This window comes from Uranotaenia lowii, chromosome 3, assembly GCF_029784155.1.
Source record: "Uranotaenia lowii strain MFRU-FL chromosome 3, ASM2978415v1, whole genome shotgun sequence".
NCBI lineage: Eukaryota > Metazoa > Arthropoda > Insecta > Diptera > Culicidae > Uranotaenia > Uranotaenia lowii.
The window spans coordinates 130,817,261-130,839,565 of NC_073693.1; the positions used below are offsets into that span (position 1 = coordinate 130,817,261).

General features: G+C 35.8%; 1 protein-coding gene across 2 annotated transcripts in view; it reads left to right on the forward strand.

Moving 5' to 3' along the window:
- LOC129758738 (tyrosine-protein kinase RYK) overlaps nucleotides 1-22,305 on the forward strand; it is a 441,697-nt gene that overhangs the window by 111,050 nt on the left and 308,342 nt on the right. For both annotated transcript variants that reach the window (XR_008740054.1, XM_055756340.1), the window contains exon 4: nucleotides 3,347-3,474. Coding sequence is in view for 1 of the 2 variants with exons in the window: in XM_055756340.1 (XP_055612315.1) it covers nucleotides 3,347-3,474 (128 nt within the window). In the remaining variant the exon portion in view is untranslated. The remainder of the gene's footprint in view (nucleotides 1-3,346; nucleotides 3,475-22,305) is intronic.

The following is a 22,305-nucleotide window of genomic DNA, read 5'->3' on the forward strand; positions in this document are numbered from 1 at the left end:
AACTCGGAGGACTGGAGTTCAAATCTCCGCCGGGGAAATTTTTTTTCGTTTATTTTGCTTTTTGTTGGAAAATCGAATCGATGGAATCTTGTCATTGTAGATATATCGCCTCCAATTTTGAAGGTATATGCTATTTTGGTAAGTTAAATACAATCTTTTCATCTGGTATATTTGTTTGAATAATTCTGTTGTTCCTGTGTTATACCTTCATAAATGTTTGCTGGGTAGAGGCTTTATTCTACTTGTTTTGAATTTCAACACGTGTTTGCAAAAACAACGATGTTACTAGGGAAACGACAAAGTGATGTACACATTTAGTTTCGGAAGATTTTTAAAACAACTTGAAAGTGGGAATAAAGTAGAAATTAGGAACCAGAATGTCGTTTTGAAGAAAATCATCACATCAGGTAAAATTGTTGCTAACTCATAATGTTCATATGAAACAGCAACAACGAAGTTCACTTTTCAAGTGGTGAGCTGGGGTTCGAGGCTTGTTATATCAATGTGAGTTAGAAACAAATATGGTTGATAAATAAGAATTAAAAAAAGCTGACTTGAGAAGGCATTCGAAAGAATGAAAAAGAAATTTTCTAGATTTTTTGTGCTGCTTAAAAAAAATTTCGAAGTTGGTAATAAGTTGTTTGGCAATTTATCCGAACTTCTTGTCAACTTAAAAGTTCGTTTAGCTACTTAAAAATTGACCTGGAAAGAAATTGTATAAAAATTAAAGATTGAGCTGATCAAATCTGATAGAGAAATAATAAAGATAACATAAAACAAAACGAAGCTTGACATAACTGATTGAAACCAGATACAACAAGATACAACTTGGTGATGATCAAAATAATATGAAGCAAACTTAAACAAGATAAAAAAAATAACTAGATGATTGAAAATAAACCTGAAAAGAACAAAAGCGAACAAGAAAATGCGTAGACATATTGAGATCAAACCAAATGAAAAAAAAAATGAACCATGATAAAGAAGACAAAAAATAAGCCAATATTGAACTAGATTAAACAAGGCAAAATGATTATAAAACAAAAATAAACAAGATGAGACAAGGTGATGAATAAACTTAATGAATGAACTTAAATACTAACATAACTTAACTTAAAGAGTTAAAATATAAACATGCAGAAAGTTCTTTTGAAAAAATTAACATATAAAAGTTAACGGAAGCCTCCATTTTGGTTTTTCCAATTTTTTTGTTATTCTGCATCTTTTTTCATCTTGTTTTTTTTTAAGTTTGCATCCAGTTCTATTTTATTTCACCTTTTATATAACTAAATTTTTGTTTTTCCTAGATAAGTCTTTTTGAACTTTTATTTTTATTTTAAGCATCAATTAAACTTGTTTCGTTTAATTTGATATTGTTTCATAAATTTTATTTTGTTCTATCAAGTTTTGTCTTGTTAACACCTGTTTCTTGTTTTATTCAACATCGTATTTTATTGTGTTTAAAAAAAACCTATTTCTACTGGTTTTATTTTAAAAAATCCTGTTTTACCTTGTTTCATGATGTTTTCTGTTGTTGCTTTTATTCTTCATGATCTTAAATTTTGTTACCTCCTTGTAATTTTGTTACCTCCTTGTAATTCAATAATAAATTTACCTTGAAAAAGGTAACCAAAACTGGTCGAAACGTCGGATATTTCAAAACATAGTTGTTTAATACTTGAAAGAACGAAAATAAAAAAAAAGGTTGATTAAAAATTTCGTTTAATAATATTTTCAAAAACTTTCGGCAGACCTAAATGCCATTGTTAACCTAAAAAAATCGAGAGAAAAAAACCTCCGAAAATACTGAAGCAAAACAGACTTCCCAAAAGTTAGTTAAACCCACGTTGAAAGTGTATGATGGCTTATGGCACTTTTTTCGGAGAGCTAAAATTTTGATTCCCAAGAACCGCCCAGAGGCTACACCCGTAAAGGCAGAACCAAAAGTTGAACAAAGTTTTCTTTTTTTTTTGCTCATGAAAAGGAGACACGTTGTCAGCAAATATTTTCTCATTAGTTTTGAAGTTAGCCTATTCATTGGACGCTTATTCGGTTCCGATTTCCGGGGAAAGCAATGGAAGATTGAGTTGAGGAAAGCGCGGGAGCAGGGAAGATTTCCACAACTTTTCAAGTGGATATTCCTCGACTTTTGGCTCGTGGCGATGGGAAAAAGTTTGGCCTCTCCCCTTCGATTTCACTTCCGGTTTGCTCAAACTGTTAGTGAAGGAAAAAAAAAACGAAAACACCACCAAACGGAGGACGCTAACGATAAGCCATGGCGATATGCGGCCAAAGTGGAAAATGATCATATCGGAAGTTTTGAAATTGCCATGAAGTCAAACAAAAGGAAATATGATGGAAAGATGTTGCTGTTGCTTTTCCGCGGAAAAGGGAGATGGAAGGAAAGCAAACAATGAGCTAAAAAGTTTTGCCCGAGGGCGTGGAAAACAGCGAAATAAATAAATCATGTCATTTCTTTTCAGTTATGTTCTTCCTGCATTTTCTTACTTCTGGAGTTGTTTTCAACAAAACTCTTAATATGACAAATGATACTTTGAAATGTATCTGAGAAGTAACAGTTCCGGCAATTAATTGAACGTATCAGACTGTGTTGAAAAATGGATTATCTTTTATTAAATCACTGTTTGTTTACTGACTACCGAGCTGAGAGAAATACAGTCTTGAGGGGCCTGTGATATAACTAAGTTGACAAGTCAGTTGTCTCCTGAGCCGATGTCCACGAGTTCGATCCAAAGAATAAACATCGAACACAGTTGAACCGGTTAAGTTTTTCTATAACTGTCCATCAACTGCATCGTTAGTATTAAGTTACGAGTACCATAAAGATGGTAGAACGGCTATAATCGAAACAAAAAAAGACTCTAAGAAAGCCCTTAGTTGGACTAATGTTCTAGTTTTTTCAAACTCAAACATTCATCCCTTCTAAAATATTTAACAAAAAAAAACTTCAACAACCGAAGGTTGTAGTCGTTCAGGAAATATTTTTCACTCAACCCGGTCCGTCACCCATCTTTATCATGATAAATTTGTTTTTAATGTACATTTTTCCGTGGGACAGGTCGGGTTGAGTGAGGGAGAGCTCCAAAAGGCAGCATTTGACCGAGGAAGCAAAAAGCAAAAGCTTCTGTCAGCACCCGTCGTCATCGTTCGTCGTCGTAGTTGTAGTCTATGGAGCCGGTATCTAAAATATTCATTTTTATTTTTCCAAAACGTCCCGTCCCAGACAATGGCTACGACTGGTTTCCATTTTCATAACTTTTGACCCAACTGTTCTCCACAACTCACTTTTGCTCATTTTTTTCCCTCTCTCTCTTTCATTCGGCAGGAATTGAGGCGGATCTGTTCTACGTGCGCGATGGAGCCATTAACGACTACGCCATCAGCTTCGTGGTCCCGATGAAGACCGGCATCGACGAGCTGCAGTTTTCCTGGCAGAGCCGGACGGCATATCCGGTAAGTGAAGAGTGGATTAGGCGAAGATAGGGTGAACCTAAATGGTGGAACTAAATTGAAGCTTTTTTTTATTTGCTGGTGTTTGTTGAAAAAAGACAACAACTACGGGCAGCAATATTTGAAATTTAGTTATACATCTATTCACAAGTCTATTAGCTTAGCTTAGCTTGATTGACTACTTACATCCACGGTGGATGATCCACCTTAAGTCATTGAAACCGAAATGTCGTTAAAAATTCGGAATTATACTTTCAAAATGATAAAAAGTTCAAACGTTTAAAATGATATAAAGTTCTTGCTTTCCATAGTTCATTCCATCATAATAGTACTGAAGCATTTCGAATTCCATAACCGCTGGTGTGACTCAGTAGAATGAATTCTAAATCACCAATGGTTTCTACTCCGTGATTGACCGAGGCCATCAATTTTGCCCAGAGGTCAAAAGAACAGTGTCTGGGATTGACAACACATTCACAATGAACAAAACTGATGCTCTCTCTTTATACATCAATAACGGCGCCGGCCACGTCCTAGTAGTCAAAAGATAGAGAGGAAAATAAGAGAAAGGGATGATACAATGTAAAATTATGCTTTAGGACCGAGGTCACTTCTGCACCCTAGCAAAAAATTTTTTTTAGGGATGGGGGAAAAGGGATATGATCAGGAGACACCTTCGACAAGTGTATATAGCTTAGTAAACCTATTCTCTGGTGCTTTCATTGTTCCTAACAAAATGTTTTTTTTAACACTACACAACAAAACAAAAATCAAGAGACATGTACATCAGTTAACGGAAAAATCATAAAACTTATTGTGAATAACATATATTGGCCCACTAGCGTAACAATCTCTCTATAAAAACAATGTAGATTTGTAGATAAAATAAAAATAAAAATTATTTAATTTAAAGTTTTTCTTCGGCTGATATTTCTAAGTTCTAATAAACCCAATTTTTTTCTAAGAGACCGACTTTTGATAACATCAAATTCAACAAGATAATTTCTGAAAGTTGCAGATGTATAGTTAACAAAAATGTAAATTCTTTAACTCCTGTTTCTTTTTTGAAAAATAACAGAATATTTTGAATGTAGAACAAATTATACAATTCATCATTGATCAATTTCAATACATTATTGTAAATTTTTAATTGTGCACATGTGCTTTTCAAAATATTTAAAATTGTTCTGTAAATGTTAACTGAAAGCAGTGTTTAGAACTATCAGCCGACCAAATCCAAGTTCGTATCTGAAAAGCTCGAATACCTAGGCAATTCCAGATACAATAGAAAAAAAAATATAAAACTGCTCCCTCCTCGACCTACTAATTATAGTCTTAAGTCCATATGGCGCCCTCATTAAATGAACTTTATGGGTGGAATTACTATAAAAAGAAAAAAAAATGCAATCGAGCGTACTAACTCGTAATCAACAAACTATTAAAATTATGAATGAACATTTCGATTTCCTTACGATTTTTCATAATTACGTTGGATTCATTATATTTAAAAATTTGAAAATAGATCCTTTTGAAAGATTTCAATAGTAATTAATAGGAATTTAGCCATATCTTAAAAATCTGATAGTATAGAGGATTGGAATCAGCTCCAGATTCTGTAATCAACCGGAAAGTGAATCCGGATCTGGTTTAACCGTTTTATGGAGAGTATAAACCAGTACAATTATATCCGATATTGCACCAGCGATAAAAAAGGAACGGACTCACCAGTTTCACAAATTATATTTCAGTTTCCCAAGGCAAGATTCCTCGATTATCCCTGGACTTGCTACTCTCAGGATTCGCCGGGAAAAAGATGGCCATCTTTTCTTGATTTCACTTATTGTGATCTGCTTTTGGGGCCCGGTTTTGTAGTAATTTTCGTAAAAAAATAAAATTTTGAAAAAGCGAAATTTTCCAGCAGTTAATAAAACACTCCTGTCACCTCCAAGCACAGCCTACCAAGTCTTATACATATATTCACAAGTCTATTATATAAAAACTGTTTTTCAATACAATAACAGGAAAAATAGAGGCTAAAAATCATGTAACAAATACCGCAAAAGATATCGGAATAAAGGAAGGAATAAGGCGTGGAGTTTCCTAAAAACGCTTGATATCGGTTTTATATTGTAAAAATAATTCAATTTAAAATCTGATACTGTTGAAAGTTTAGATCTCACCAAATAAATTGTCATCGGGAGGATACACTTTTAACTGATTCGGATGTATTCGTTTTTAGTTCGCAAGAACTGCTTCGATGTAACATTAATTGTATTATTACTCTTTTTTACCTGTGGAAAAACGCTTATTTTACGCGAATTTTTTGACGTCCTTGCAAGGCAACGCCAACTCCCTCCTCCCTCAATTTGCATGCTTCAATGCCTTTACAGGAATTTTCAAGCTCGATGCACCAGGAATGGCTCTATGGTAGCGTGCGTGCATTTTAACCGATAAGTCAACGTTCCAATCTTCCTGGTTGAACCGTATCTTCTAAAGAATTGGGCAATTTGAAACAATGTACAGTAGGCATTTCCGTGCCAAAAAAGGTACCGTAATTCGGGATAATATTGACCACTTTTTTCAATATTTTTCGATTAATTTTCCTCTTAAGGGGAATGTGGCATGATTTATATTTTTAAACCCAGTACTGGACTCCTATGAATGTAAAACATGGTTGAATAAATGTTATAGACTACTATAAATTTGATTCAAAAATCGATTTCATCACTGTTCAGGAATTGATGCTTTGGGGTTACATTGATTAGTCTCCATTTTGACGGTTTTAACGATTTTTCTTGATCATAAAGAATACCAAACACCTTCATAATTGTTGACAAATTCTAATTCATCAATTTTACCTTGCTTTTTAACGTTTTCTTTTAAAAACATTTATAATCTAAAAAAATGATGATGCTGCATACATCTAGGGGCAAAAATTAATTGCTAAATAGTTTTAGCTTCAAAATACAAATGAAATTTTACCTTCACACATTCCCCTAGGCCCTCCTACTATTTCGATTTTAATTTTTTCTTCAAAGTTTATCATTTGATAGGATTCCTATCGATTTGACCAATAAGGGCTTACTCTTGGAAAATGTCCTTACTTTTTAAATATTAAAATTTAACATTAAATGACTGTAAAAATAGCACTATTACGATACATATACAAAGCATAAAAGTTGTTATTTCACATTCAACCACCCGTTTGCTTCTAAATACTTTTTGGTATCATCAGGAGAGCTGTTTTCTTTGCGAGCCTTGGAAAAATAGATAATTTAAGATTTTGAAATTACATTTTTACTAACAGAAATCATTATCAAATACAAACCAATTTTTTTTTCGATTTGAAACTCAATTTATAGGTTTTTAAACGTAGAAAATAGTTTTCAAAAATTCAAACTAAAGACTGAGTTATTGATGATACTGTGTCGAAATTTATTGATGGTCAAAGTTACCCGGATGATCAAAGTAACCCCGTTTTACGGTACCCAATTCAGTCCATTCGTTCTTGCTCAAATAAATCAACATTTCTTATACTTAAAATGCAAGGAATCGAATGAACCATACTGCTTTCAGATTAAATCACTTTCAAAGCCTCATTTTACCCGATTTCTCCTTCATTTTTCATGTGCACCGGTATAAATCCCGTTATAGCAATCCACATCGATGAAAAAAATCAAACAGAATATCCTATTTCATGTAAAACTGTTTTCTGAGTCGTCTGGCGTAGACCAAATTATTCTGTATTGAGCCAAAAAGTTAGTTTTGCCCATTTTTCCCTGAAACTTAAAGAATTTGTTATTAAATGCAGTAAAAAAAAATTAAATGCAGCTGTAAACCCCTAGAATGACGATTTATTGTAGACTTGTTTTTGATTGATCTAGTGGTATCTTTTTTCTAAAATTCGAACGATAATAACCTCTATTTCCCCATCTTCTCCTAAATTCATAAAATGTTTTATTTAATTCAATGTAACAATTGAGAACATTTAAAAAAATTACAAATAATGTTTTGTAACGTCCTGATTTCTTTCGAAAGTCGAAGCTGAAACAAGATGATAAAACTCTCAAAAACCAACAGCCACTGATTTTCATCTGGACTGAATCCTACTTAGTACTGAAGGAAAGTAAAGATTTTATTAGCACTATTGCGTAGCTCAACTTAACAACACTTAACACAATTTTCAATTCCTGGACAGAAAATCTCGATTTTTATTGAATTTTTACGATGCATGGAAAAACAATGCAATTTATTTCCGTTGAAGGTCAAAAAATGAAGAATATTTGGATAAATGGATAATTAAAATTATAAAATTAGTATTAATGAATCTCTGGTTTGGATCTCAATACAAGTTTGGATAAAAAATCGATCTTGGTAGATATGATTTTTTGTACATAAATTCTACATAATCGAACCGCTTATATTCTGATTCATCCCATAAAAGTTTTAAAACTTGACTTATGTTTGCTTTTTTGCAGCAACAAAACAAAATGACAACAATAAAATGTTAGAATAACAAAGCGTCAATTTCCGAGAAAAAAAACTTTTTGCAAAAACTTTTATCGCTCGTAAAAAAACTCGAATAGATGAGCTGAACCAGTCTAACGCGCATTACACGCAAGGTTGCCGAAAAAATTTTGATTTTCTGTGATTTTACCCAGAAATTCTGTGATGAATTTCTGTGATGCTATTTCCTTGAATTTAATAGAAAATCCATGATAAATTGGGTGTTTTTCACATTTTAGTTGGGCAAAATCAATTACCATTACCAATCATATCACATTTTTCTAATTCAAAATAAGAAATCTTAATTTGATGATGTCCAAAAAAATTATAATTTCGGAAATCCAGTCAAAATTTTAAAATTCTGTGAAATCTGTGAAAATTTCAAAATTCTGTGTTCTGTGACACAGATTCTGTGATGAAAATTTGCTCAAAATTCTGTGTAATTACAAATTTTTCTGTGATTTCGGCAACCTTGATTACTCGCATCAACGTGGCGTTGCTATGTTTCGATATCCTTCGCCAGGGTTCCCACATGGATAAGAATACAAATGTTGACAAAACGCATGTGTGATTATGCCTGTTCTCAAATCTCTTACTATTCAGTCTCATAACGTAGAAAAACGTATAGTTTTTTTTTAATGTTGATGTTCTTTAAATATGTGCGGTTTCTGTGTAAATTTGTGAAAAATGTCTGCATGATCGTTAAAATAATTATTTTACAGACGAATCCGGGCTCATGGCAGCTCTGCCCGTTGAAGAGTGTGTAGGTATAAAATACATTTGCAGGATGGATTCAATTTTTAAGGTCTTATATTGTGCTGCCTACAATTGCCTTAGCTAAGCAATGGTACCTAGTACAATAAAGCTACCTTGAGATTTCATGGCAAGACCATTTTATTGCGAATTAGATCTCATCTGAACTTTACAGTTATCCTGCGCCGTTGATCCGTGCGAAGTAAATTATATCATTTGCATGAACCTCAATCGCAAAATTTTAAAGGAGGGTGAAGTAGTTTGAGATGAATTCGGTAGAATTTAATGGAAGCATGGAAGGTATAAGGGGCCGTTCACATACCACGTGGACAACTTAGGGGGGGGGGGAGGGGGGTATGGAAATGTCCACGCTTGTCCACGGTGAGGGGGGTAGGGGTTTGGGTCATGTCCACGTGGACATGCTTACTTTCAAAATATTTTCTAAAGGTGAATAAATATTAGAATGTTTAAATCAAAATCTTAAAATGGCATACCTTTCCAGTTTAAGTTTAAACAATAAGTAGTTTTTTGAAAGCAAGTAATAAATTTGGTAATTAAGAAATTTGAAATTTTTAATTTTTTTTATATCAGAAAATTCTTATTCCGTTTTACAAAATCAGCCATTTCTATAAAATAAAGGCCAAAAGTGGTGTTTTCTTACTGTCAAATTATAGATATTTAAAAAAAAAACTTTTTCAAATGTGTCCAAAGGCCGTGGTAATAGCCGTAGAGCTCCGTAGCATAGAAAGAACATACACAATGCTTAAAGAGAACTTCACAATGCACACTGGTACAGAACATCAATCTAGCGGAACTAAATTAATAGCGCCCAGGGTAAAAAGATAGACTTTTGGTGTGTTCGACAACATTGCATAGTTTTACAAGGCGCATACTTTGAAATAAAATACAGAGTCGAGGGGTCCACCAATAGCAAGATAAAAATGCTAACTTTTTTGTTAAGCATTTTAGAGCTTTGGTTTTTTCTACAAAGTTGTTTATCTTAACAAAATACATAACTTTGCTGAACAAGTCAAAGTTCTACAATTTCATTCTAAGGAGTTACAATAAAATTAAGAAAAATAACTTGAAAAAACAGTTTTTTTAAATCTGAAACGTTGTAGGTAAGACAAAACAATTTTCAGTCTTCGAAACAAAGTTGTAAAATGTTAAGTTCTACAATCGCTTAGTACATTATGATGTGTTTTGAAATTGCTGAAGCGCTGTAGAAAGCATTTAGTGTAATATATTAACGATTTTCAAAGAAAAGTTCATCGAATTGCGCAAATTTTCGCACCATCAGCCAATGTGGATTTTATTTTTGGTATTAAGAGGAATCATTTCCATATAAAACTAGCGTGGAACTCGGTGGAACTTGAAGCAATTTTAAGATTGAAAATCTAGTATTTTGTTCACAAATATCACTTTTTTTAGACACTTTATTAGTTTCTTAGTTTCTTTGAGGCAATTTACTTGCAGAATTTGAGAAAAAGAAATAATTAGATGATTTAACCGGTTTTCCGTTTCAAATTTATCAATAGAATCTGTTCTAGTACATCATTATATAAATGATATCTGTACCAACACGTGAAAGTGAATTAATTCCAAAAGTAAACTAGCTTTCAGCTTTCAGTAGCTGGTGGCAGGCCATCTTTGGCTCTATTTAACGATAAAAACACTTTTGAGATAATAAGTTTTCGTTGGATTACAAACTCAATTTGAGTAAAGGATTTATGACCATTTTGAAACCAGAGCTGACAACACGTTGATATACACCATTTATTCCTGACCGAAGCAAATGTTGTAAAAACAAGAGTCTAAAAAAGTGATATTTGTGAACAAAATACTAGATTTTCAATCTTAAAATTGCTTCGAGTTCCATCGATTTCCACGCTAGTTTTATATGGAAATGATTCCTCTTAATACCAAAATAAAATCCACATTGGCTGATGGTGCGAAAATTTGCGCAATTCGAATCACTTTGCTTTGAAAATCGTTAATATATTACACTAAATGCTTTCTGCAGCGCTTCAACAATTTCAAAACACATCATAATGTACTAAGCGATTGTAGAACTTAACATTTTACAACTTTGTTTCGAAGACTGAAAATTGTTTTGTCTTACCTACAACGTTTCAGATTTAAAAAAACTGTTTTTTCAAGTTATTTTTCTTAATTTTATTGTAACTCCTTAGAATGAAATTGTAGAACTTTGACTTGTTCAGCAAAGTTATGTATTTTGTTAAGATAAACAACTTTGTAGAAAAAAAACCAAAGCTCTAAAATGCTTAACAAAAAAGTTAGCATTTTTATCTTGCTATTGGTGGACCCCTCGACTCTGTATTTTATTTCAAAGTATGCGCCTTGTAAAACTATGCAATGTTGTCGAACACACCAAAAGTCTATCTTTTCATCCCTGGGCGCTATTAATTTAGTTCCGCTAGATTGATGTTCTGTACCAGTGTGCAATGGTAACTCATATGCAAACTTACCGGTAAAATCGTCCTTGCACACAAACTACTGTCAGAGAACTTTCTCGGACTGGGATTGGCCTCTGAAACGATGAGATAGGCCGTTAAATCTCGAGATAGTCGCAGAATCGAAACACTTTTTGCGCGGCGCGTATTATTGGGAGGTCGATTATACAGGCGATAGTATTTGAAGACAGCACACATATCAATTTCTACGAAGACAGCATAAAATCCACGCCTTACAAAATTCTTAAATTCGCAGCTAACTTCAACGAACGTCTTTCAAACTCAAGTACCAGATGGCTAAGTGCGCGTTTTTCTTGTTGTATGTCCCAAGAAAACTTCATTTTTCAACTTCCCAAAGGAAAGTCTCCATTAGTAACTTATGATGACAGTCAGAATAAAAAGAAGTTATTCCGTAGTCATTCTACATTTCGGTACACAGCGATCCACTCGCAGTAAGGCTTACATGATACATGTGCTGATTATGTTTTGGGAATTCTACAGATACTACCACTTTGCCTTCTACGATCCGTTACAGTGAAATATGTGCCGCTGAATCGAATGGCGCACACTGATTACTTAGCGCTCAGTAAAGAAAAGCCAAGAATCGAGGAATATTTTTTATCCAAAGTTATATTTTTTTGGAACTTTCAGAACATCTCTGGCGATTTTTGAATGAAAAAAAAAAATGTTTTCCCATACAAATTTCCATACAAAATTAAAACTCGTTGCGCTAATTCAGGACTGGATGGATCGCTTTCAAAATTGTTATTGCTATTTCTGGCAGCAAAAACAATCAAAACAAACTTTGGGAAGTGTAAAAATTTAAGAATTTGAAATTTCCATACAAAGCTTGCAGCGCACAGTGGTTTAAAACTCGAAAAACGTGATCATAGGCTTTTTGAAGGCTTAAATGTCAAAATAGCTTTATGGTATGATCTGCAATGTTTCATTATTTTAAAATGCACATATTTTATTGTAAATGTTTTCCTGATCAATTCATCTATAAGTGAGATGGTCGATCCACAGCGAAGTGGTCGATCCACAACCGCACCAGCGGCCCTGATGTAGGCTCTCCCAGTATCTTTGAGGATGATGGGATCCACTCGGCCTCCTTTTTAGCCAACGACGATGACGAGATCTCAAACCTCGCCGAATTGTTTTACGACGTTTCTTCAAATATTGGAGGAATAGCCAGCGCTGATTGGGTTTCATCACTGGGACGCATCGAGCTTGGCACTTGGGAGGCCTCAAAGCCCCTCGACTCAGTCGCGCAGTTTCCAGCCAGCGTCTTCAGCCGTCCCAGCCCTGAGTTCGATAGTGGCAATGAGGTCCTCCAGCCTACTTTTCCAGGCAAGTACTCATATTCTTCTGGAACACTTTCCCTGGGTGATGAAATTTAAACCTATCACAGATTCTACAATGGCCAGCTACACTCTCGAGTTTCTTCATGGGCTTCGACACCAGGACGCATCGATTTGAGCTTTTTGGAAACCCCGGAGCCCTTCGACTCAGTCGCGCTGTTTCCAGCCAGCGTCATCAGTCGTCCTGGTCCTGAGTTCGTTGGAGGCGAGGGGGTTCTCCAGATCACTTTTACAGATCAATCTTGCAAAATCATCCACACGACGCTCCTGCTACGATCGCTACTGGGTTTTCAGCTCCGGGGCGCAACAAATTGGGAATTACGGAGACCCCTGAGCCCTTCGACTCAGTCGCGCTGTTTCCTGCCTGCGTCAACAGTCGTCCTGGCCCTGAATTCGTGGCGAAGGGGTTCTCCAGCCTGCAGTTTCAGTGATGGTCGTTCCCGTCTTACACCCGAATCGTCTGATCCATCAGTTTCCTCTATCAGAATGTCGGCAGTGTTAATTCATGTGTTGTCGATTATCTGCTTGCTACATCGTGCTCCAGATATGACATCATCGACTTCACTGAAACATGGCTGAACGACCGCACGCTTTCCAGTCAGATTATCAGTCAGGACTATGCAGTCTTCCGATGCGACCGTAATTCATTAAACAGCAGAAAGTCCATCGGAGGTGGTGTGTTACTTGCTGTGAAAACTGAACTTCCATCTATGCTAATCGAAGACAACTCCTGGGAAGATTTGGAACTTTTATGGGCCCGCATCGATCTCGGTGACCGAAAACTTTACTTGTGCGTAGTGTACGTGACTCCCAATCGTTCCGGAGACCAGGTGTTAGCTGAATCTTTCTCGCGCTGCCTTACCAAAGTTAGCTCTATGTGCTCTCCTGTAGATGAAATACTCGTTATTGGTGATTTCAACTTGACCGGTCTGAAATGATGTTCTTCGCGAAGTGGCTTTCTGTTTCCGGACCCCGTACGTTCTTCGTTTTCGGCATCCTCCAACATCTTCTTAGATAGCTTAAGTACAGCGACTCTGCGTCAAATCAACAATATCGAAAATGAAAACGGTCGCTTGCTCGACCTCTGCTTTGTCAACGAAGGGTTTAGCAATCCAACAATCGATTTAGCTCCTGCTCCCCTTGTTAAGCCTGTTCCACATCACCCCGCCTTAGTGATCTCACTCGATGTTGCCATGATATTAGCTCCCGCAGAGAAAACAAGATCCTTCTATCACGATTTCAAGAATGCCGACTTTGTAGCTATCTACCTCGTTCTGGATTCTATTAATTGGGCAGATGAACTAGATTTCTCTGATCCTAACGCAGCTGCCGAAAAATTTGCGAATATCCTTAGCTACACTATCGATCGCCATGTGCCTAAACGCAGCGTCGATGGTGATTTACGAACTCCCTGGGTTACTAAAGAACTGCGGCGACAGAAAACTGCTAATAAGTGCGCCCTCCGAAACTACCATAACCACGAGCATTTTCACAAGCGGGTCCATCTCTGCAGAACAACTGACCAGGGCTGTGAGTAATGTCTCACCTCTAGGCTCTTCTCTAAATGGTATTCTCGTCGACGATGCAGCTATCTTAAAAGCAAGCAGTCTTCAACCCGCACAACGAAGACATTTTTCTTTTTTCTTTCTCGTCCTATTCGCACTAGGACGTCTTTCCGTCGCGGAACTCGTCAAGTGAATGCCGAAACACTGAAACAGTGTTGTGAAACCTATTTTCCTTTTTCCTTTTTTTGTTTTATTTCATCAAATTACACGTTACATATAAAAGAGCTGTAGTCGTGTTTTTTTTAATGCTATGTACATTCATAAGCACTGGTTTTAAAAGATCGAATTTATTACAAGCTAGTCATTAATGAATGAGTATTTAAAGCTTTTCGTTATTTGTCGTCTATTTAATTTATTCCTCTTGGTTTTCTAGAAGTTTTTCAATAACATAAATAATATATCTTCAAGGACTATATTTTATATTTAAACATTACTTTAACAGTTTCAATATAACTAAATTATCCCCACACTATTCTACCACAGGCTTCTGTGGACCATTACTGGAGTGGTTTCGGAGTTACTTAACGGGACGAAAGTTGTCCGTTCATACTGGCGAATCCTTCTCGAGACAGTTTCTTGGCTCTTCCGGAGTGCCGCAAGGAAGCCATTTAGGACCAATAATTTTTATCATCTATTTTAATGATGTTCTGTCGCTTCTCGATGGCCCAAAACTCGCTTATGCCGATGATTTGAAACTGTATCACGCCATCAATGGTAGAGACGACATCGATTTCCTGCAACGGCAGTTCAACATTTTTGCTGACTGGTGCGACAATAACTGCCTACCGCTAAATCGCAGTAAATGCTCGATCATAACTTTTTCTCGCAAGCGACACCCTCTTTATGCTGAGTACATTCTCGGGGATGAAATAATTTCTCGGGTTGACCAAATCAATGATCTGGGTATTATTCTCGATCAACGGCTTGAATTTAAGACTCACACGAACTACGTTGTAGACAAAGCCTCCAGAAATCTTGGTTTCTTGTTTCGCGTGGCTAAAGAATTTAAAGATGTGTACTGCTTAAAAAGCTCATATTGCAGCATAGTCCGTTCCGTTCTTGAGTATGCTTCCGCTGTCTGGTGCCCTTTCTACCAGAATGGAGTTGAACGAATCGAGGCTATCCAGCGGCGCTTCATGCGATATGCCCTTTGACACCTGAACTGGCAAGATCCTTTTCGTTTGCCCAGCTATGAGAATCGTTGCCGCCTGATAGACACGCTTCAAGTCCGAAGAAACGCTACAAGTGCTTTGGTCGTTGCGCATCTCCTTACATCGATGATTGACTGTCCCTGCTGGAAGCTATTCCTCTCAACATGCGACCGCGAGGATTAAGAAACCAGAATCTGCAACTCTATGTTCCCGTTCGACTGAATAATTATGGGACTAACAGCGCTCTTATAGGCATCCTAAAAACCTTCAATCGTTCTTCGGAGTACTTTGAATTCGGCGTTCCCAGAAATGTTTTCCGTAGAAAAATATTGGACAAGTCAAGATTTAATTAGATGTACTTAGATTTATGTCAATTTATATATGTAACCTACAATTAAGTTATCATTAGGATCTAAATTTGATCCGTTGATTTTTATACAATAAACAAGAATAAACAAGAATAAATATGATAATTTTTCTATTTTTTGTATTTATCATTTTATCACTATGATGTCTTCAAAAAAGTTGTAGATCATCAAATTTTTTACATTTTTCTCTGAAATTTACAATAAAGTATGCGCATTTTAAAATGATGAAACATTTTAGAACATACCATAAAGCTATTTTGACATTTAAGCTTTCAAAAAGCCAATGATCACGTTTTCCGAGTTTTAAACCAGCGGTCTAATACCCATCCTATGGGTCGCTTCTTGAATAGTCGTTGGCGTACTGACAAATAAAAATTTAAAAATTGTTTGATTCATAATAGCGCGAACCTTATAATCCATTGAAAAAATATATTCTAACCATCCTATGTCACATCTCCAACACCCGACTAATCACTTCTCTATGATTGGAGCACGTGGTGGTCAATCCATTCTATCGAGGGACTACCGCTTGGGTTCCATACATCGAAGGCTAGAAGTTCCCTTTAGTATGGATGCCGACATGTGAGAAGCCCGACGATACCAGACATCATCATTTATCCACCGGGAGCATTGTTAGGAACATGGGCCAGGAAGTTGGGAAAGGGCCTGGGACAAGAGGATCCAAAACATCGGTACGTTGATTGTAAAATTATTGCTTCCGGGATGTAATTGATGTACCACACCGGGTGACACACCACAAACCATGGTATGGAAGTCATGCCTCTTCTGAAGATGATTGATTTGAAATGGTAAATTATTGTCGGCGGTTGATAATAAATTGAGCGTCGGTGTCGTATGCCTCAGCTGGGACTTTTAGATAAGGGCGACTGATATGTACTCTTGATTGGAAAAACACCGTTTCAAACAATTATCGATCCAGTAAATGGAGTTTTGGAACCAATTTTAGGGATAAAAGCTTTAAAACAGCGCCTCTTTCGCTTAAAAACCCATCCGCATCTCATCAGAAATCAACTTTCAAGCATCGAATAGCAATTGATTTGCGGAAAGCCACTTGCCGGATTGGGTCGAATTTTCAATTTTCCACCATTAATCACTCGCCCTCGACCGGAAGTTAACAGCAAGCTTTCAAGCGTTTCGGATCCTGTCTGCTGGCTGGATTTCGACCCTTGTGCCCTTCATATTGTTCTAGAGACAGCATCGGGTATCTCGAGAACGGCAAATGGCTTTTCACGGAAATACGACACTCCGGTTTTGGCTGCTTTCCTCGACGGCCGGCACAGATCGGCCAACATCGCACAGTGGTCCAAAAGGGTCTGAAATGGAACTTTTTTCCTGGTGCTTTTGTCTTTCATTTTAGCTATAAGTTGTCTTCAGAACATTTACTAGTAAGATTGTTTCCCACAACGTGAAAGTATCAAAAATTAGTCACAGCCTACTATGATAAAAATAAAAACACTAACTTTTTTGTTTGAAGAGATAGAGACCAAATTTGTTCTACAAAGTTGTAGATATCATCAAAATATGAAACTTTGCTGAAATAACAAGAGCTCTATCTCTATTCAGTGCAGAGTTACAAAGCTTTTAGTTTAAAACATACTTAAAATTTGTTTTTTGTACTTAACTATTGTGAATTTTGAACTTACATAAATATGATGTTCACAACATTTATTGCGATACTCAATACGCACATTTTGCACTAGGTCTTAAGTCTCTACGACCTTGTCTTCCGAAGTTATCGCAATTTTAAGTTTTATTTTTCCTTAATTTTAAGAATTTCTAGGGTAAAATGGGGCAAGTAGATCCATAAACTAAATACCACATCTTGAAGTATAATTCAAGTACTATAAACTAAGCTAGAAACTACTTGTCTCCACGCGCCCGTTTTTCAGAACGGTCGGCATAAATTTGTTGAATTCTTAGATTTTAACGAGAAAATAGAGTTTTATTGTCATCGTTGAAATAATAACATGCTTAAAATTCACATAACTTTATCAGTTTTCAACTGAAATCATCAAATAGCACATCAAAACGCATTGAAATTTTATCACCTTTTCAAATTTAATATTTAAAAAAAATATCAAAAAACATCATCATCGGCCGGTTCTCTCGGAATTAAATTTACTGAACAAATATTTGCCCCGAAAAGGCGTCCGATAGCGAAAAATTGTGTAGGGAAGAGAGAGGGTTGACCCGGATCCGGAAACAGGGAAGAACAGCCAGAGCCATTGAGAGGATGAATTACGATGGCGGCTACATTGCTACAGGTGAAACGTTCCATTGGCGGTTCCGGAAATCTACAGGATGATGAGAAGGCAGGAAAGGAGAGCAACAAAGCTAAAATCAACACTTTCGTGTGCCAAGTTTGGCTTCGGATGGTTTTCGAGGTTGAGGTATGCTTCCAGGCCGGGGGTGATTATAGTCGTTTGCTCTCTTAGAGAACCAAAACGGATGCATCCTGATGAGTCCGGCCGTTTCGTCGTAGCTTCGGTTTTGCCCTATTTAAATGGTGCAGCAGCTTTTGTTCCAATAATGACACTAGGACGACTGGCTGGTTGCTAGGCATTTGAACCCGCGTTCGTGGCCCAAGTTATGAATAAACACATCGTCAACGGACTGAGCGCAATCTTTTAACCGTGGCTGCTGCTGCCTGAATGGCGTTTTGTGTACATTGTGGAGGATTCAGCAACTGTACCAACTATGTTCCGTTCACGTGAACGAATAGGTAACACACACCTGCATCTAGATATGTCCTTTAGTCGAATAGCTTCGAGTATCACGATTTTGGTTGCTTGGAACGACATTCAACAAATTGTGCTCCGTACCGTAGAATTTCCTGTTTGCAGAGCTATCTACGAATTTGAGCGTTAGGATGATTCGGACTGTTGGAAAATTTGAACTTTCTTGTAATTTTCGTGCTTAATCTGTTATTCAAAGCATACCTCAAGCTGACAAACCGAAAATTGTTGTTTTTTTTTTTCAAAGCAATAGCATTTCAAAAGTCACCAATTCCGTTTGTCAGAGAACAATAAAACACAGTTTAAGTAAAACGGCATCAGAGAGTTAATTACTATTTGTTAGTATTTAAATTAATTGGCTGAATTTAAAAGATTTTATTCCAAAAAAATTGGAAACTTTTAGGTGAAATTGAAATTGGCCGTTGATAGAGGCCGGAACCAACTGTGTGAGGTATTTCTTGGCCTATGCTATCTGCAATATGGTTTTTTTTATCAATTTAAAAAATCATTTTGTTTGCATTCACATATTTCATTTGATTTTTAAAAAATGTACTTCATGGTTTACTAAAAGAAAGAAAAACTCCAACGAGTATGAACTGAACATATGTTTTGAATATATCTGAATTTGATTGGATTTACAAAGAAGTTTTAATTTTGATGACAAGCAGGGCCGGATTAAGCCATCGGGGGGCCCAGGGCAATTTTTCTCGGGGGGCCCCTATGATTCATTTTTTTTCAAATGCTATCCCAGAAAATACAAAACATTTTAAACGTGTAAAAGAACTGGAGATGTGTTCAATATATTCTCTTCAAATAGCCATGTTTTCGTTGTAGATATTTGATTCTGGTATCTTCAAATAAAAATTGTTCATTTATCAAGTGCAAACATTGCAGAAGAGTTTTGAAATTTCTCAAAAATGAAGTTCTGAGTGAAGCTTCCAAAAGCATTTTTTTCAATTTTTTTAATACTCTTATCACCAACTAAAATTCACTTATTTTATTATATTTTAAATGTTTATCATTTCATGATTGACCTCGAGGAATTTTCACCTTATGACAAATGGAAAGTATTATGAAGATTTGAAACATAGAACACAAAATAAAAAAATAGAGAAATAAAAAAATTAAATTCAAATTTTATAAAGATACATATATAAGAGTTGAAGAATTCAAAACTTCAAATAAGGCTATTTTCACAACAACAATTCAGTGTCTCATATCTAAATCATAATTTCAAATCAAGTTTTGAGAAACGAAATATTAATTTAATATAAAAAATGGATATTTAAAGTTACAATCACAGCCGAAATTGCACCAAATGTATATTTCAATTTTATATCTTTGAAACACAAAAAGCGTTTTCATGAGATGTTAATGAATATGATTCTCATCAGATAATAAAAATGTTATCAAATTGTTTTTCAAAATGTGACAAAAGTTTCATTCGATGCCCTCAAAGCCAAAAGGGTAGAAGTGAAAAAAAAAACAGAATAGACATTAAATGTTTAAAATACAGAATCAGTTATCATTGAAAAAAATCAGATAAGAAATCCAAATGAGTTTAGCACCTTAAACAAAGATTGTTATTTCTCAAGATTCAGAAAAGCTATAAAGACTTGACTTGAAGACAAGACTTGAAAATCTCAATGAATTGAATCTGGAAAAATATAAGATGGAAAAAACAAAAAAATATTCATGTTAAGAGAATCACTCAATAATATTAGCAACTCAACTATGAAATCGTTTGAATGATAATTTGAGAATTATCATTTAAAAATGATTCAGGATATTAACTTCATTAGATGGGAAAATGTTGGTTAAATCAGTTGAAAATGTTTAAATACGAATTTTAAACCTAAGACAGAAACTGGAATACAAATTAAATAAAGAAACTCAGTACTGTCGATTGGTGCAATTTACGTAACTACAGTTTTTTTTTTATAGATTTTGTGCTCATAAATATAGAGGAAAATAGAATTTATCAACCAACGGTTATTTAAATAAAAATGATTGATAAGTGAAAAGTTTTAATAATACCCGGTATTAACCCGGATATTGCCCGGGTAAAAATCTAAGATGTTTTTCATGAAGCTTCTCTGTACTCTCTTAGCACAGTGAGCTAGTTTTGACGAAATTAGCTGCTATTTCAGAGCAGTAACCATCACTTGGAAAGTTAACGTAAAAATAAACATTATAATTGTGAAAGACGTTTGTATGGAATGAACATGAGGATATCCTGACAAAATATCCTGACTGACATGTTTCGGTCAAAAAATAAAAAATTTGAGGTATTTTCCTCATATATTTATTCGTATTCGGTTTACCTTTTCTCCCAGATTTTGAAAATTTAGTATTTCAATACCAAGATTTTGGTGTTATCAGCCCGAAAAATGCGGGAGAAATTCTTCATTGTTTGCCCTAAGGGATCCCCTTAATTTATGTGAAAGGAAAACTATTCAAGGACTAGATATTAATTCACGGGGTCTCATTTAGTTATTATATTTCAAGTTTTGATTCCGATTTTCTAGTTTTGATAACTTTTCATTTTTTGTAGAAATTTAAGTAGTATGATTTAAGTCATGTTTAAACTTTTTTTTCCCTCGGGGGCCCCTTCAGCCGGGGGCCCGGGGCAATATTCCCTTTTGCCCCCCCCCCCCCCCCCCTTTAATCCGGCCTTGATGACAAGGAAAAGTTTGACTAGAAACCCAGTTTTAAATTCAAGTGAAAATGTTCGCGAAAATAAATCTCTTGCGCTTCTTTCCCGGATTAAATTTGCCGTGTATTCAGATTAATTCTCGACAACGAACCACTGAACATTACTGTTCCATCGTCGAAGTTTAAAATTCACGTTAAGTTCGATCGATCGCAATCATAAGTCGACGTTATTTTTGATTGAAAATTGTACAATTTGCTCTTGAAAATTGACAGTTTCAACGCCATAACAGAGGATCTCATCGCAGCGCTTTGTGTTATTCACTGCTATCACCATGTCCCGCAACCGCATCAAACGACAACTCAACAACGGTTCCAGTGAAGAAACTGTCTCACCGGGGACTAACCAAAATCACCAATCCAAGCATCAAAAAATCGCCAGCCAAGTTGCAAACACTCAACACCGTGAGGAAGAAACGACTGATCCCGTGAGCCAACCTATCATCTCACTAGCTGACTTGCACAGGATGATAAAAAACGACATACAAGCCGCTTGTAACCAAACAAATGCCCGCATCGATGAAGTAGCTCACACTATCAACCAAGCCGTTGCTAATCTCCGGACTGAAGTGGACGAAGTTAAAGTTTCCCAGCAGTATCTTTCAAACGAATTTGAGGAAATGAAATCAACGCTATCGAATCAGCAAACCGATATTGGTCATCTAACCAAGGAATTTCTGCAGGTGAAACATGATCATTCGGAATGCCGCCAAATAAATGAGGATGTCATGTGCGAGCTTAACGAACTGAAGCAAGCAAGTATGATGAACCATTTATTAATTTCCAACGTTGTCCGAATCGCTGCTGATGAGAACCTTATTGTTCTCTTTCGAACGATAATGAACGGGTTGAAGATTGAATACCGAGACGATGAAATACAAACCATAACTCGTTTAAATTCAACTAATTCGAAAGGTATCCAACCGATTTTAGTTTGCCTTACGAATTCCAGATTGAAGGAAAAGATTTTGAAAACTTCCCGCATACGGCCGATCAACTGCAACACTCTTGGGTTGGGATGCAACCAGCCTGTATATTTTCATCATCGCTTAACTGCGGCCAACCAACAATTCTTGGGAGCTGCACGGAAATACCAGAAGGAAAACACCTTTAAATACGCTTGGTACGCGAACGGAATGGTTTTACTACGCAAAAGTGATACCTCTAAAATTATTCGTGTGAAAGATG